The 14,355-nt window shown below is 62.1% G+C and overlaps 3 protein-coding genes across 17 annotated transcripts in view; 1 reads left to right on the forward strand and 2 right to left on the reverse strand.

Annotated features, from left to right (window-relative positions):
• LOC113982296 (ATP-dependent 6-phosphofructokinase, muscle type-like) overlaps positions 1-562 on the forward strand; it is a 15,265-nt gene extending 14,703 nt beyond the window's left edge. The window contains exon 17 of one of the 2 annotated variants that reach the window (XM_039391158.1): positions 136-562. In XM_039391158.1, coding sequence (XP_039247092.1) covers positions 136-277 — 142 coding nt within the window. In that variant the 3' untranslated portion in view covers positions 278-562. The remainder of the gene's footprint in view (positions 1-135) is intronic. The other variant, XM_039391157.1, reaches the window with a different exon arrangement.
• A 1,374-nt stretch (positions 563-1,936) lies between these two features.
• ASB8 (ankyrin repeat and SOCS box containing 8) lies at positions 1,937-7,723 on the reverse strand. Of its 12 annotated transcripts, none has more exons than XR_003538721.2 (5): positions 7,277-7,723; positions 6,404-6,508; positions 3,785-4,378; positions 3,644-3,730; positions 3,110-3,589 (listed from the first exon to the last, which is right to left on the reverse strand). XR_003538721.2 is itself a non-coding variant. In XM_039391172.1 (5 exons), exons 1-4 carry the CDS (start codon positions 7,391-7,393, stop codon positions 3,530-3,532), a joined length of 840 nt encoding a protein of 279 aa, XP_039247106.1. In that variant the 5' UTR covers positions 7,394-7,723; the 3' UTR covers positions 3,110-3,384; positions 3,504-3,529. The 12 variants fall into 12 exon arrangements, 11 of the variants coding, with proteins under 11 accessions (XP_039247101.1, XP_039247106.1, XP_039247105.1 ...); XM_039391172.1 differs by lacking the exon at positions 3,644-3,730 and having other exon boundaries at positions 3,110-3,384; positions 3,504-3,553; XM_039391171.1 differs by having other exon boundaries at positions 3,110-3,384; positions 3,623-3,676.
• Positions 7,724-8,376: 653 nt separating this feature from the next.
• On the reverse strand, positions 8,377-14,205 carry LOC113982292 (RING finger protein 212B-like). 3 transcript variants are annotated; one of them, XM_027710358.2, is made up of 13 exons: positions 14,025-14,205; positions 13,380-13,432; positions 12,478-12,552; positions 11,499-11,614; positions 11,355-11,403; positions 11,197-11,200; positions 11,056-11,098; positions 10,908-10,959; positions 10,768-10,822; positions 10,111-10,147; positions 9,962-10,029; positions 9,359-9,390; positions 8,377-8,541 (listed from the first exon to the last, which is right to left on the reverse strand). In XM_027710358.2, exons 1-13 carry the CDS (start codon positions 14,122-14,124, stop codon positions 8,461-8,463), a joined length of 765 nt encoding a protein of 254 aa, XP_027566159.2. In that variant the 5' UTR covers positions 14,125-14,205; the 3' UTR covers positions 8,377-8,460. The 3 variants fall into 3 exon arrangements, with proteins under 3 accessions (XP_027566159.2, XP_027566160.1, XP_039247081.1); XM_027710359.2 differs by having other exon boundaries at positions 11,197-11,272; XM_039391147.1 differs by lacking the exons at positions 11,056-11,098; positions 11,197-11,200 and having other exon boundaries at positions 11,499-11,637.
• Between the last annotated feature and the right edge of the window lie 150 nt (positions 14,206-14,355).

Here is a 14,355-nt window from a genome sequence, read left to right on the forward strand (position 1 = left end):
CCCCAAATCCTCATTTCCCCCCCCAAACCCCCTTTTTCCCCCCCCAGACCCCTTTTTCCCCCCCAAATCCTTTTTCCCCAACCCCTTTCCCCCCTCAAACCCCCTTTCTCCCCCCAAATCCTCATTTTCCCCCAGGCACCGCCTCCCCAAGGAGCAGTGGTGGCTGAAGCTGCGGCCCATCCTGAAGATCCTGGCCAAGTACCACACGGAGCTGGACACCTCGGACACGGCCCACATGGAGCACCTGAGCCGCAAGATCCCCGTGCCCAGCGTGTGACCCCCCCCCGGGCCACCCCCCGGAGCCTCGGGAACCCTCGGGAACCTTCTGGAACCCTCTGGGAAGCGGGACCCTCGGGGTCGGCTTTTTGGGGGGCTTTTAGGGGCTTTTGGGAGGGAAAAGGGGTCCTGTGGGAGGGCAGGGTGGGCACTTCAGTGGGAAACCCCCCGGAATTGGGATGCTTTAATAAACTCCCCCCTAAATCGTGTGACACCCCCCTGTCCCTGTGCCACCCCCTGGAGCCTCTGGAACCCTCTGGAAAGCAGGACCCTCGGGGTCGGCTTTCTGGGGGACTTTTAGGGGCTTTTGGGAGGGAAGAGGGGTCCTGTGGGAGGGCAGGGTGGGCACTTCAGTGGGAAACCCCCCGGAATTGGGATGCTTCAATAAACTCCCCCCTAAATTGTGTGACAGCCCCCTGTGTCCCTGTGCCACCCCCCAGAGCCTCGGGAACCCTCTGGAAAGCAGGACCCTCGGGGTCGGCTTTTTGGGGGGGGTTTTGGGAGGGAAAAGGGGTCCTGCAGGGGTTGCAGGTGGGCAGGGCGGGCACCACTTTGGTGGGAAACCCCCCAGAATTGGGATGCTTCAATAAACTCCCCCCTAAACTGTGTGACACCCCCCTGTGTCCCTGTGCCACCCTCTGGAACCCTCTGGAAAGCAGGACCCTCGGGGTCGGCTTTTTGGGGGGCTTTTGGGAGGGAAAAGGGGTCCCGTGGGAGGGCAGGGTGGGCACTTCAGTGGGAAACCCCCCGGAATTGGGATGCTTCAATAAACTCCCCCCTAAACTGTGCTCCAGCCCCTGGGGAATCGCTCCCTGGGGGAGGCAAACGCAGCCCCCCAGCCCTGATTTCCCCCCACCACAGCCAGGAACACGACCCGGAGTTGGGTTTTCCTTCCCTGAGCCTCCCCCAGGGTTTGGTTTCCCCCTGGAGAGCGCGGAGCAGCAGCTCCAGGGGATCCTGGAGGGGGCATCAGGAATGATCCCGAAAAACCAAACCCCCCAAAGAGGAAGGAAAGGGTGGGAGGGGGAGGCTCCAGCTCAGAGAGGTGGCTGATCCCGTGGGATCGGATGGGATGGGAACCCCCATCTCCTGCTCCAACTGGGCCATTCCAGAGGGGGAGAAACGTCTCCTCTGCCCTTGGGAATAACCTGAGGGGTGTCCTCCCCCCCTGCCCCCCTGCAGCCACTTCAAAAGCACCAAAATCACGGATAATGAAGGAAAACTGCACCTCTCCAGGGCAGAGGGAGCTGCAGACCCCCCGCCCTGGCTGTGACGGGCCAGGGCTGTTCCTGGGATTCCAGCTCATGGAATTCCAGCCTGGAGCTCCTCTGCCTCTGTTCCTGGGATTCCAGCTCACGGAATTCCAGCCTGGAGCTCCTCTGCCTCTGTTCCTGGGATTCCAGCTCACAGAATTCCAGCCTGGAGCTCCTCTGGCTCTGTTCCTGGGATTCTAGCTCATGGAATTCCAGCCTAGGGCTCCTCTGCCTCTGTTCTTGGGATTCTAGCTCATGGAATTCCAGCCTGGAGCTCCTCTGGGTCCCACAGGACCTTCCCTTCATTTCCCACCTCCCCAGAAGGAGTTTCCCTGTCCTCCCCAACCCCAGAAATCCTTCCTTTTCCCCCCCCGAGGCGGAAAAAAACCGGGAAGGAGAGGCCGTGGTAATGCAGGAGCCGGGATATAATTTGCCATGGGAGGGGCACTGCTGGTTCCAGGAGGGAACTCAGCGGAGCAGCAGCACCTTCTCCTCGAGGAAGCTGCTCCAAGAGTGTCTCTCAGCTGAGGAGCAGCAGTTCCTCCTGGGCAGCTGCTCCAGAGTTTTTGTCACTCGGCTCAGGAGCACAAAACAGTCCTTGAGGAGGCTGCTCCAAGGTTTTCACTCAGCTGAGGGGCAGAAAATACTCCTTGAGGAGGCTGCTCCAAGGTTTTCACTCAGCTGAGGGGCAGAAAATACTCCTTGAGGAGGCTGCTCCAAGGTTTTTGCTTGGCTGAAGAGCAGAAAACAGTCCTTGAGGAGGCTGCTCCAAGGTTTTCGCTTGGCTGAGAGGCAGCAACGCTCTCCTGGGCAGTTGTTCCGTGGTTCTCGCTGAGCTGAGGGGCAGCAGGGACTTCTCGTGGCAGGTGAGCAAAGGCAGCTGCTCCACAGTTTTCACTGAGCTGAGGGACAGCAGTTCCTTCTGGGCAGCTGCTCCAAGGTTTGCACTCAACTGAGCAGCAGCAGGAACTGGTGGGCTGGTGGGCAGGGGCAGCTGCTCCAGCATTCCTGTCCCTCAGCTCAGCAGCAGCAGGAACTCCTTGAGCTGCTCCAGGATTTGTGTCCCTCAGCTCAGCAGCAGCAGGAACCCCTCCAGGCTGGTGGGCAGGGGCAGCTGCTCCAGGATTTGTGTCCCTCAGCTGAGGAGCAGCAGGTACTCCTTGAGGAACTGCTCCAAGGCTTTCATTAGCTGAGCAGCAGCAGGTACTCCTTGAGGAACTGCCCCAGGATTCCTGTCCCTCAGCTGAGGAGCAGCAGGTACTCCTCGAGGAAGCTGCTCCAAGGCTTTCATTAGCTGAGGAGCAGCAGGTACTCCCTGAGGAACTGCCCCAGGATTCGTGTCCCTCAGCTGAAGAGCAGCAGGTACTCCTTGAGGAACTGCCCCAGGATTTTGTGTCCCTCAGCTGAGGAGCAGCAGGTACTCCTTGAGGAACTGCTCCAGGATTCCTGTCCCTCAGCTCAGCAGCAGCAGATACTCCTTGAGGAACTGCTCCAGGATTCCTGTCCCTCAGCTGAGGAGCAGCAGGTACTCCTTGAGGAACTGCTCCAGGATTCCTGTCCCTCAGCTGAAGAGCAGCAGGTACTCCTTGAGGAACTGCCCCAGGATTTGTGTCCCTCAGCTCAGCAGCAGCAGGTACTCCTTGAGGAACTGCTCCAGGATTCCTGTCCCTCAGCTGAGGAGCAGCAGGTACTCCTTGAGGAACTGCTCCAGGATTCCTGTCCCTCAGCTGAGGAGCAGCAGGTACTCCTTGAGGAACTGCCCCAGGATTTGTGTCCCTCAGCTCAGCAGCAGCAGGTACTCCTTGAGGAACTGCCCCAGGATTCCTGTCCCTCAGCTGAGGAGCAGCAGGTACTCCTTGAGGCTGGTGGGCAGGGGCAGCTGCTCCAGGATTTGTGTCCCTCAGCTGAGGAGCAGCAGGTACTCCTTGAGGAACTGCTCCAAGGCTTTCATTAGCTGAGCAGCAGCAGGTACTCCTTGAGGAACTGCTCCAAGGCTTTCATTAGCTGAGGAGCAGCAGGTACTCCTCGAGGCTGGTGGGCAGGGGCAGCTGCTCCAGGATTTGTGTCCCTCAGCTCAGCAGCAGCAGGTACTCCTTGAGGAACTGCTCCAGGATTCCTGTCCCTCAGCTGAGGAGCAGCAGGTACTCCTTGAGGAACTGCCCCAGGATTCCTGTCCCTCAGCTGAGGAGCAGCAGGTACTCCTTGAGGAACTGCTCCAGGATTCCTGTCCCTCAGCTGAGGAGCAGCAGGTACTCCTTGAGGCTGGTGGGCAGGGGCAGCTGCTCCACAGCCTCGGGCAGGAAGCGCACTCCGAGGCTGCGGCGCACGGCGCAGCGCGCCAGCCCCTGCAGGCTGCCGGGGGCGGCGCCCAGGGCCCCCAGCCTGTCCCCGAGCCGCGGGTCCCGGTCCCGCGCCGCCTCCCAGGGCTCCAGGTGGCCGGCGGCGCGGCGCAGCAGCTCCAGGCACGAGTCCTCGCGCTCGGAGCCCAGCCCGCGCAGCAGCAGCGCCACGAGGCGCGAGGCCGGGCTCTGCCCCTTGAGGTTGCGCACGCGCGCCTCGGCGCCGAAGTCCAGCAGCACGGCCACGCTCTCCAGGTTGCCCTTCATGGCGGCCCAGCTGAGCGGCGTGTCGGCGTTGTAGTCGCGCGCGTTGACCAGGGCGCCGCCGTCCAGCAGCGCCCGCGCGCACTCGGCGTGGTTCTTGAAGGCCGCCCAGTGCAGCGGCGTGTCGCGGTTGCCGTCGGCCGCGTTGGGGTCGGCGCCGAACTCCAGCAGCAGCTCCACGCAGGCCTCGTCCTTCTCGGCCGCGTAGTGCAGGGCCGTGCGGCTGTACCCGTCCAGGGCGTTCACCTGTGGGGACAGGGGTTAAACCAAGGGTTAAACCTGGTCTGTGTACCCGTCCAGGGCGTTCACCTGCACGGACACGGGTTAAACCAAGGGTTAAACCTGCCCTCTGTACCCGTCCAGGGCGTTCACCTGCGGGGACAGGGGTTAAACCCTGGTCTGTTTACCCGTCCAGGGCGTTCACCTGCGCGGCACGGGTTAAACCAAGGGTTTTAAACCCTCCTCGTCCCGTCCAGGGCGTTCACCTGCGGGGACAGGGGTTTTTAAACCAAGGGTTTTAAACCTCGCCCTTACCCGTCCGGGCGTTCACCTGCGGGGACACGGGTTTTAAACCAAGTGTTTTAAACTGGATGGTACCCGTCCAGGGCGTTCACCTGCAGGGACAGGGGTTAAACCTGCCCTCTGTACCCGTCCAGGGCGTTCACCTGTACAGACAGGGGTTAAACCAAGGGTTAAACCTGGCCTGTGTACCCGTCCAGGGCGTTCACCTGCGGGGACAGGGGTTAAACCAAGGGTTAAACCTGGTCTGTGTACCCGTCCAGGGCGTTCACCTGCGGGGACAGGGGTTAAACCAAGGGTTAAACCTGGCCTGTGTACCCGTCCAGGGCGTTCACCTGCACGGACAGGGGTTAAACCTGCTCTCTGTACCCGTCCAGGGCATTCACCTGCGGGGACAGGGGTTAGACCAGAGGGTTAAACCCTCCTCTGTACCCGTCCAGGGCGTTCACCTGCAGGGACAGGGGTTAAACCTGGCCTGTGTACCCATCCAGGGCATTCACCTGCGGGGACAGGGGTTAGACCAGAGGGTTAAACCCTCCTCTGGACCCGTCCAGGGCGTTCACCTGTGGGGACAGGGGTTAAACCTGCCCTCTATACCCATCCAGGGCGTTCACCTGCAGGGACAGGGGTTAAACCTGGCCTCTGTACCTGTCCAGAGCGTTCACCTGCAGGGACAGGGGTTAGACCAGAGGGTTAAACCCTCCTCTGTGCCCGTCCAGGGCGTTCACCTGCGGGGACAGGGGTTAAACCTGCCCTCTGTACCTGTCCAGAGCGTTCACCTGCAGGGACAGGGGTTAAACCTGCCCTCTGTACCCGTCCAGAGCGTTCACCTGCAGGGACAGGGGTTAAACCTGCCCTCTGTACCTGTCCAGAGCGTTCACCTGCGCTGCGGGGACACGGGTTAGACCCGGCCTAGGGCTGAGATTAACTGGAACCTGGCTCAAAACTGACCCAAACCTGACCCAAACCTGACCTGAACTCAGTTTAAACCTGAGCTAAACCTAATCTAAATCTAACCTGAATTTAAACCTGACCTAAACCTGACCGAAACCTGACTTAAACCTGACCAAAACCTGACCAAAACCTGACCTAAACCTGACCTAAACCTGACCAAAACCTGACCTAAACCTGACCAAAACCTGACCAAAACCTGACCTAAGCCTGACCTAAGCCTGACCAAAACCTGACCAAAACCTGACCTAAGCCTGATCAAAACCTGATCTTAACTTAAACCTGATCTAAACCTTACCTGACCTAAACCTTTAAGTTTAAACTAATCCTAACCTTAAATTAGGCTCAGTTTAGGTTTAAGTTAAACCTAACCTTTAATTAAGTTTAATCCCCCAAAGTCCCACTAGTCCCACAAAGATCATCGAGTCCAACCCTTGACCCTGCACAGGACCCTCCCCTAAAATCCCACCAGGATCATCCAGTCCAACCCCTGACCCTGCTCAGGACCCCCCAAAACCCCCCAGTCCCAAATCCCAACCCCTGAGAGGATCATCCCAACCCCGTCCCTGAGCTCTGGCAGGTTTGGGGCCGTGACCAAACCCCGGGGAGCCCCTTCCAGTGCCCGACCCCGCTCTGGGGGGGGAGGAAGAACCTCTTCCCAAAATCCAACCAGCCCGACCCCAAACCCCCCATCTGCCCCTCGGCACCCACCGCTGCCCCCCGCCCTCCCAGGCCCCTTTTCCCACGGGAACTCCGTGTTTTTCTGGCTTTGCCCCGGGTTTGGTGCTGCCCCAGCCCCACCTCGGCTCCCTTCTGCAGCAGCAGCTCCACGCAGTCGGCGTCAGCCACCATGCAGGCGCAGTGCAGCGGCTTCAGCGTCCCGTGCAGGCAGTTCACGTCCGCACCCTGCGGGCACAGGGACCACCACGGGGTCAGCAACACACCCCGGGGGCACAGGGAGCACCCCGGGGTCAGCAACACACCCTGGGGGCACAGGGACCACCCCGGGGGCACAGGGACCACCCCGGGGTCAGCAACACACCCCGGGGGCACAGGGACCACCCCGGGGTAAAAACCCACACCCCGGGGGCACCGGGACCACAAGGGGGTCAGAAAACCCACCCTGGGGGCACAGGGACCACCCTGGGGGCACAGGGACCACCCCGGGGTCAGCAACACACCCCGGGGGCACAGGGATCACCCTGGGGGCACAGGGACCACCCCGCGGTCAGCAACACACCCCAGGGGCACAGGGACCACCACGGGGGCACAGGGACCACCCCGGGGTCAGCAACACACCCTGGGGGCACAGGGACCACCCTGGGGTCAGCAGCACATCCCAGGGGCACAGGGACCACCCCGGGGTCAGCAAACCCACCCCGAGGGGCACAGGGATCGCCCCGGCATCAGAAAACCCACCCCGGGGGGCACAGGGACCACCCCGGGGGGCACAGGGACCACCCCTGGGGTCAGCAAATCCACCCCGGGGGTCTCCGAACCCACCCGACCAGGCTCCCAGCCCACCCTCTCCCCTCCCCGGGGGTCTCACCCTGCCGATGAGGGTCCCCCCAAACCCCCCGGGGGTCTCACCCTGCCGATGAGGGTCCCCCCCTGAGCCCCCCGGGGGTCTCACCCTGCCGATGAGGGTCCCCCCAAACCCCCCGGGGGTCTCACCCTGCCGATGAGCTCCTCCACGTTGTCGCGGGGGAAGGAGCGGATGGCGGCGATGGTCCGGATCAGGCGCTCGGACAGCGAGTACTTGCTCTGGATGCTCTGCATGATGTACCACATGGCGGGGGGGCATCCCCGGGAGCCCCCCGCGCCGACCCGGGGCTGAAGGGAGGAGGGGGGGTGCTGGGGGGGGGGGCGGGGGAGGAGCCGCGGAGGCCCGAGAAGGGTCCGGGGGGGTTCAGAGGGGGTGAAGGGAGTGCCGGGGAGGGCCGGGGGGATTTAAGTGCGGTCTAAGGGGGTCTCGGGGGGGGGGGGTGTCAAAGGGGTCCCGGCGGTGTTCCGGGTGGTCTCGAGGGGGTTCCGGGGGGTCCCGGGGATGTTCCGGGGGGTCTCGGGGGTATTTTGGGGGTCCCGGGGCGGCTCCAGGCCCGGCGGGAGGCGGAAACCGCCGCTAACCCGGAAGTGACGCACGCCGAGCCGCGCACGCGCGCGGGAGGGAGCCCGCGCCCCGCCCCCTGCGCTCTCCTCCACCAATCCGACTCCGTCTCGCACAGGTCCCGCCCCCACCCTTCACTATCACCCAATGGCAGGCGCCTGCCTCCCCCAAGCCCCGCCTCCGCCTATGCTCTCCGCCAATCCGCGCAGAGAGGGGCGGGGCCGCAGCGGCCGCGTGAAGACGGCGTGTGGCGCCCCCCAGCGGCCCGGGGGGGCGGGGACCCCATAAATGTTGGAGGGAAAAAAGGGTTTTTGGGGTCCTAAAGGGGTTTTAGGGGTGCTGGGACCCCGTGGCCCCCCCAAAGACCCCCCAGGGCCCCCCTCTCACCCTGGAGCCTCCCCCAAACCCGAGGGGTCCCCGTCCCGTCCCCCCTCTCAGGAGCCCCCCAACCACCCCCTCCCCTATTTCGTGAGCCCCCCCACCCTGGGGGTCCCCTCCCCCTCTTTCAAGACCCCCCAACCCCCCCCCTTTCCACGAGCCCCCCCAAATTCCCCCCCATCCCCCTCCCTCCCTCTCAGGACCCCCCCAAACGCCCCCCCCGGACCCCCAAAGGCGCTCAAAAAACCACCAAAACAGCCCCAAATCGGCCCAAAACCGGCGGGTTTTTTTTTTTGAACTCTCCTCCTTTCCCAACTTCTCCAGGAATCCCGGGAATTCTCCCAACATTCCCGGGAATCCTCCCGCGGCTCCGCTACCGCCGGGGCTCCGGCCCGATCCCGAGGGGATCCCGATCCCACCGGGAACGGCCCCGCGCCGGCCACGGGGGGGGACCCTGAGGGGGGGAAATTGGTGGTGGCGACTGGATTTGGGGGGTGGCGACTGGATTTGGGGGGGTGGCGACTGCATTTGGGGGAGTGGCTACCGGATTGGGGGGGGCTGCTACTGGATTTGGAGGCGTGGCTACCAAATTTGGGGGCGTGGCTACTGAATTTGAGGGGTGGCAACCGGATTTGGGGGAGTGGCAACCGGATTTGGGGGGTGGCGACTGGACTTGGGGGCATGGGTACCAAATTTGGGGGCGTGGCTACTGCATTTGGGGGGTGGCTACTGGATTTGGGGGGGTGGCTACTGCATTTGGGGGGTGGCTACTGGATTTGGGGGGGGGCTACTGGATTTGAGGGGTGGCTACTGGATTTGGGGGTTGGCTACTGGATTTGGGGGGGTGGCTACTGCATTTGGGGGGTGGCCACCGAACCAACGACCCCTCCCAGTCCCTCCCAGTGCCCCCAAATCCCTTCCCAGTCCCTCCCAGTGCCTCCCAGTGCCACTGAACCTCCTCCCAGTTCATCCCAGTGCCTCCCAGTGCCACTGAGCCCCCTCCCAGTTCATCCCAGTCCCCCCCAAAGCCCTCCCAGCCCCCCCAAATCCCCCTCCCAGTCCCTCCCAGCTCCTGAAGCCCCTCCCAGTTCATCCCAGTCTCTCCCAGTGCCCCCAGATCCCTGTCCCAGTGTCTCCCAGTATAATCCCAAAGCCCCCAGTCCCTCTCTCAGTCCCCCCCAAATCCCTTTCCCAGTGCCTCCCAGTGCCACTGAACCCCCTCCCAGTTCATCCCAGTCCCCCCCCAAAGCCCTCCCAGTCCATCCCAGTACCTGCCCCTCGCTTGTCCCAGTCACGGGGGGCACTGAGGGGGGAAAAGGGGCATTAGGGGGGCACAGGGGGGGTTTGGGGTCCCCCCAGAGCAGGGGCAGACCCACAGGGGTCCTACAGGGGGTCTTGAGGGGCACTGAGGGGGGAAAAGGGGCATTAGGGGGGCACAGGGAGTTTTGGGGTCCCCCCAGAGCAGGGGCACACCCACAGGGGTCCTACAGGGGGTCTTGGGGGGCACTGAGGGGGGAAAGGGGCATAAAAGGGGCATTAGGGGGGCACAGGGGAGTTTTGGGGTCCCCCCAGAGCAGGGGCACACCCATCAGGGCTTATGGGGTCCTACAGGGGGTCTTGGGGGGCACTGAGGGGGGAAAAGGGGCATTAGGGGGGCACAGGGGGGGTTTGGGGTCCCCCCAGAGCAGGAGCAGACCCAAAGGGATTTATGGGGCCCTACAGGGGGTCATGGGGGGCACTGAGGGGGGAAAAGGGGCATAAAAGGGGCATTAGGGGGGCACGGGGGGGTTTTGGGGTCCCCCCAGAGCAGGGGCACACCCACAGGGGTCCTACAGGGGGTTTTGGGGTCCCCCCGTGGGGTTTTGGGGTCTCACCAGGAGAGGCGGCTCCGGACAGGGCCGGGGTGGCCCAGGGGACCCACAGGGAGGGTCCGGGGGTGGCCCTGGGGGAGGGAGGGGGGGGGTCAGGGGGGTCCGCCCCCCAAAATCCCCCAAAACCACCCCCCCCACACCTGGACACTCACCTGCGGCCCTGCCCGTGGGCGGAGACTGGAGACGGGGCTGGGGGCGGAGTTAGGGCGGGGTTAAGGTGGAGGGGGCGTGGTCGGGGTAGCGGGGAGGGGCGTGGCTATGAAGGGAGGGGGCGGGGCTTACAGATACAAGGGCTGGGATTGGGTGGAGGGAGAGAAGGGGGCGTGGTGAAGGGAGGGGGCGGGGTTTATGTGTAAAGGGGAGGGGTTTGGGTGTAAAGGGGAGGGGTTTGGGTGTAAAGGGGAGGGGTTTGGGTGTAAAGGGGTGCGGCCTGGGTGCAAAAGGGGCGTGGCTTAGGAAAAGAGTCATTAGGGGAAACGGCGTGGGGTAATGAAGGGGCAGGGCTTAAAGCGGGGGGCGGGGCTTGATCTGAGGGGAGGGGCTTAGAGCCAAGGGGTGGGATTTGATTTGAGGGGAGGGGCTTAGAGCCAAGGGGTGGAGCTTGATCTGAGGGGAGGGTCTTGGAGCCAAGGGGTGGGGCTTGGAGTTGAGGGGAGGGGCTTGAGCTGAGGGGAGGGGCATTGAATCAAGGGGTGGGGCTTGGAGCAGGAGGAGGGGCTTAGGGGCCTGAGGGGTGGGGCTTGTTGCCAAGTGGGCGGGGCTTGAGGCAGCATTTTGGGGTAAAACCTCAGGGATTTGGGGCTGCTCACCCACGCTGGAGACCACGGGTGTCCCTGACTCCCTGTAGGCTCCGCCCACCTGTGGCTGGGGCGCAAAGCATTGTGGGAAACACCCCCCCCTTATTTTTTGGGGTCCCCCCCGTTTGGGGGGGCGGTGGGGGAGGTCTCACCTGCCATAGTGGGGTGCTGCGGGACTGGGGGGGCTCCAGCGGGGCCGAGCGGCTGCAGAGAAGGAGCGGGGAGGGTTGGGGGACCCCCCCTCCTGTGCAACTTGGGGGGCCCCCCACCCTAAACTTGGGGGGTGCCACCTCTCCTCACCTGACCACCTGGCCACTGAGCTGCCGGCGGGGCTGGGGGGTCACTGGAAGGGAGGGAGGAATTTAGGGGGGGCTCCTATGAGGGGGAGAGGGTTTAGGGGGGTGGAGGACCCCCCCCTAAAAAAGTGGGGGGGTCCTTTACCTGACTGCGAGGGGGAGGTGATGCCGATGGGGCGGGGGGTGCTGCTGCGGCTGCCCCTGAGCCAGCCCGGGGAGAGCTGCGGGGAGAGGTGGGGGGCAGTTTTTTTGGGGGGGCCAGGGGGGCACGGGAAGGGCAGGGGGGGAACTGGGGGGGGTCACCTGAGCTCGGCGCAGCTCCGCGTTCTCCCGGCGAAGAGACTCCACCTGCCTGGGAGGGGAGAGGGAATGGTGGGCAGGGGGGGTGGGAACCCCCAGGTGGGACCCCCCTGTGTCCCCCCCAGCAGGGAGGGGTCCCTCCCTCACCTCCTCCTCTCCGCCAGCTCCTCTTTGGCCTCCTCCAGCGCCGCCTGCGCCCGGCGAGCCTTGTCCCGCAGAGATTCCAGCAGCAGCTGCACTTGGGACATCTGGAACCGCCACACCTGCCAGGGGAGCGGGGACAGGGCTGGGGCATCATCCCCTCGTCACCCATGTCCTCATCCCCCTTGTCACCCATGTCCTCCTCACAGGGACAGGGCTGGAGCATCGGCCCCTTGTCACCCACGTCCTCATCCCCCTTGTCACCCATGTCCTCCTCATGGGGACAGGGCTGGAGCATCGGTCCCTTGTCACCCACGTCCTCATCCCCCTTGTCACCCCCATCCTCATCCCCCTTGTCACCCCCATCCTCATCCCCCTCGTCACCCATGTCCTCATCCCCCTTGTCACCCATGTCCTCCTCATGGGGACAGGGCTGGAGCATCGGTCCCTTGTCACCCACATCCTCATCCCCCTTGTCAGCCATGTCCTCCTCACCCATGAGGGGACCAGGGACAGGGCTGGACCATTGTCCCCTTGTCACCCCCATCCTCATCCCCCTCATCACCCCTATCCTCATCCCCCTCGTCCCCCACATCCTGGGAGCTTTTCCCAGGGTAATTCCAGCTGGGAAAGGCCGGGGTTGTGTGTACAGGCACCTCAGTGCCACTGAAATACGTGGTGAGAGCTGTGATCAGTGTTGAAGAAGGAGGTTAAGGGGACACAGAGGAGTTGGAGGTTGTGCCGGGGGAGGGTTAAATTGGACACCAGGAAAAAGTTTCCGTGGGAAGGGTTGTAAAGCATTGGAAGAGGCTGGAAGTGTTCAGAAAATGGGGATGTGGCACTTGAGGATGTGGTTCAGTGGTGACTGTGGTGGCGGGTTATGGTCGGACTTGAGGATCATAAAGGTCTTTTCCAGCCTTAACAATTCCGGGGTTCCATTCCAGGGTTCCAGTCCTCATCCCCCCGTCACCCGTGTCCTCCTCACCTGTGAGATGTGGGAGAGGTGCCTGAGGGCGATGGATGCTGGACTCTTGAAGAAAAGCTTATCCTGGGGGCGCATCTGTTGGGAATGGGGCGGAAAAAGGGAGAGAAAAAAAGGGAGGGATGAGAGTGGGAAACGTGAGGGGGAAAGGGTGGGAAATCTGAGGGGAGAAGGGCGGGGAATGTGAGGGGAAAGGGTAGGGAATGTGAGGGGGAAAGGATGAGGAATGTGAGGGGGAAAGGGTGGGAAATGTGAGGGGAAAAGGGTGGGAAATGTGAGGGGGAAAGGGTGGGAAATGCGAGGGGAGAAGGGGGAGAAATGTGAGGGGGAAAGGGTGGGAAATGTGAGGGGGAAAGGATGAGGAATGTGAGGGGGAAAGGGTGGGAAATGTCAGGGGAAAAGGGTGAGAAATGTGAGGGGAAAGGGTGAGAAATGTGAGGGGGAAAGGGTGGAATTGTGAGGGCAAGGGGGGGGGAATTGTGCGGGACAGGGTGAGGCAATGTGAGGGGAAAGGGGGGAAATGTGAGGGGGAAAGGGTGGGAAATGTGAGGGGAAAAGAGTGAGAAATGTGAAGGGAAAAGGATGGGAAATGTGAGGGGGAAAGGGCGGGAAATGTGAGGGGAAAGGGTGGGAAATGTGAGGGGGAAAGGGTGGGAAATGTGAGGGGAAAAGAGTGAGAAATGTGAAGGGAAAAGGATGGGAAATGTGAGGGGGAAAGGGCAGGAAATGTGAGGGGAAAGGGTGGGAAATGTGAGGGGAGAAGGGCAGGAAATGTGAGGTGGAAAAGGGTGGGAAATGTGAGGAGGAAAGGGCAGGGAAAGGGAGAGAAAAGAGGTGAGAAGAAGGGTGGGAAGGGGTGAGGGTGAGGGGAGAAGGTGGCGGGGGACACACGGGACACGACTGGCCTGGTGGGACAGGAGCAGGTATCGGCAGGCGGAGGAACAGACGGGGCAGGGACCTGTAGGAGAGGGAGAGAAAATAAAAGTGAGGAAATAGGAAAAAAAGGTGGATTTGAAGGTTTAAATTCAGCAAAAAAAACCCTCCTTGTTTTCCATTGTTTTGTGTTTAAACCGAGGAGGATCCCCCTTCTTTTCACCCGAGATTTTAAGTGTTTCGGTTGAAGGAAGACCTGCCTTTTAGGGTTTCAGTTGAGGTGGGATCTGCCATTTCCATCACTTTAAGGGTTTAAACTGAGGGAAAATCCCCCTTTTCCCGTCATTTGAGGAACTTAAATTGAGGGAAAACCCTCTTTTTCCCCGATATTTTAGTGGTTTCAGTTGAGGTGGGATCCTCTCTTTCCACCACTTTAAGGGTTTAAACTGAGGGAAAATCCCCCTTTTCCCATCATTTGAGGAATTTAAAATGAGGGAAAACCCTCTTTTTTTTTTCCCTGATGTTTTAGGGGTTTAAATTGAGGGAGAGGAACCCAATTTTGCCGTCTCGAGCCGCCATTTTCCCCTCGTTTTGAGGGGGTAAACTGAACGAAATTCCCCCTTTCTCGGCATTTCCAGGGTTCAAACGCCCTCCCTCGGTTTCAGGGTGTTTCTTACCTGTGCCCCCGCAGGCCTGGCACAAGATGTGGCCGCAGCTGGTGACGGCAAACTGGGTGCCCTCCTGGCGATAGCAGCGGTTGCAGTGGAACCAGTCCATGGCAGGGCTGGGCCGAGGAGCCGCCTCCGGCACGTCCGTACCCGGGGGCAGCCCGGGAGGGAATGAGGGGAAAGGGTGGGAAAGAGGAGGGAAAAGGGTGGGGAATGTGAGGGAGAAAGGGTGAGAAATTTGAGGGGAAAGGGTGAGAAATGTGAGGGGGAAAGGGCGGGAAATGTGAGGGAAAAAGGGTGGGAAATGTGAGGGGAAAAGGATGGGAAATGTGAGGGGGAA

Source organism: Pipra filicauda, unplaced genomic scaffold (genome assembly GCF_003945595.2).
Source record: "Pipra filicauda isolate LSUMZ 115617 unplaced genomic scaffold, ASM394559v2 scaffold90_size2875636_pilon, whole genome shotgun sequence".
Classification (NCBI taxonomy): Eukaryota; Metazoa; Chordata; class Aves; order Passeriformes; family Pipridae; genus Pipra; species Pipra filicauda.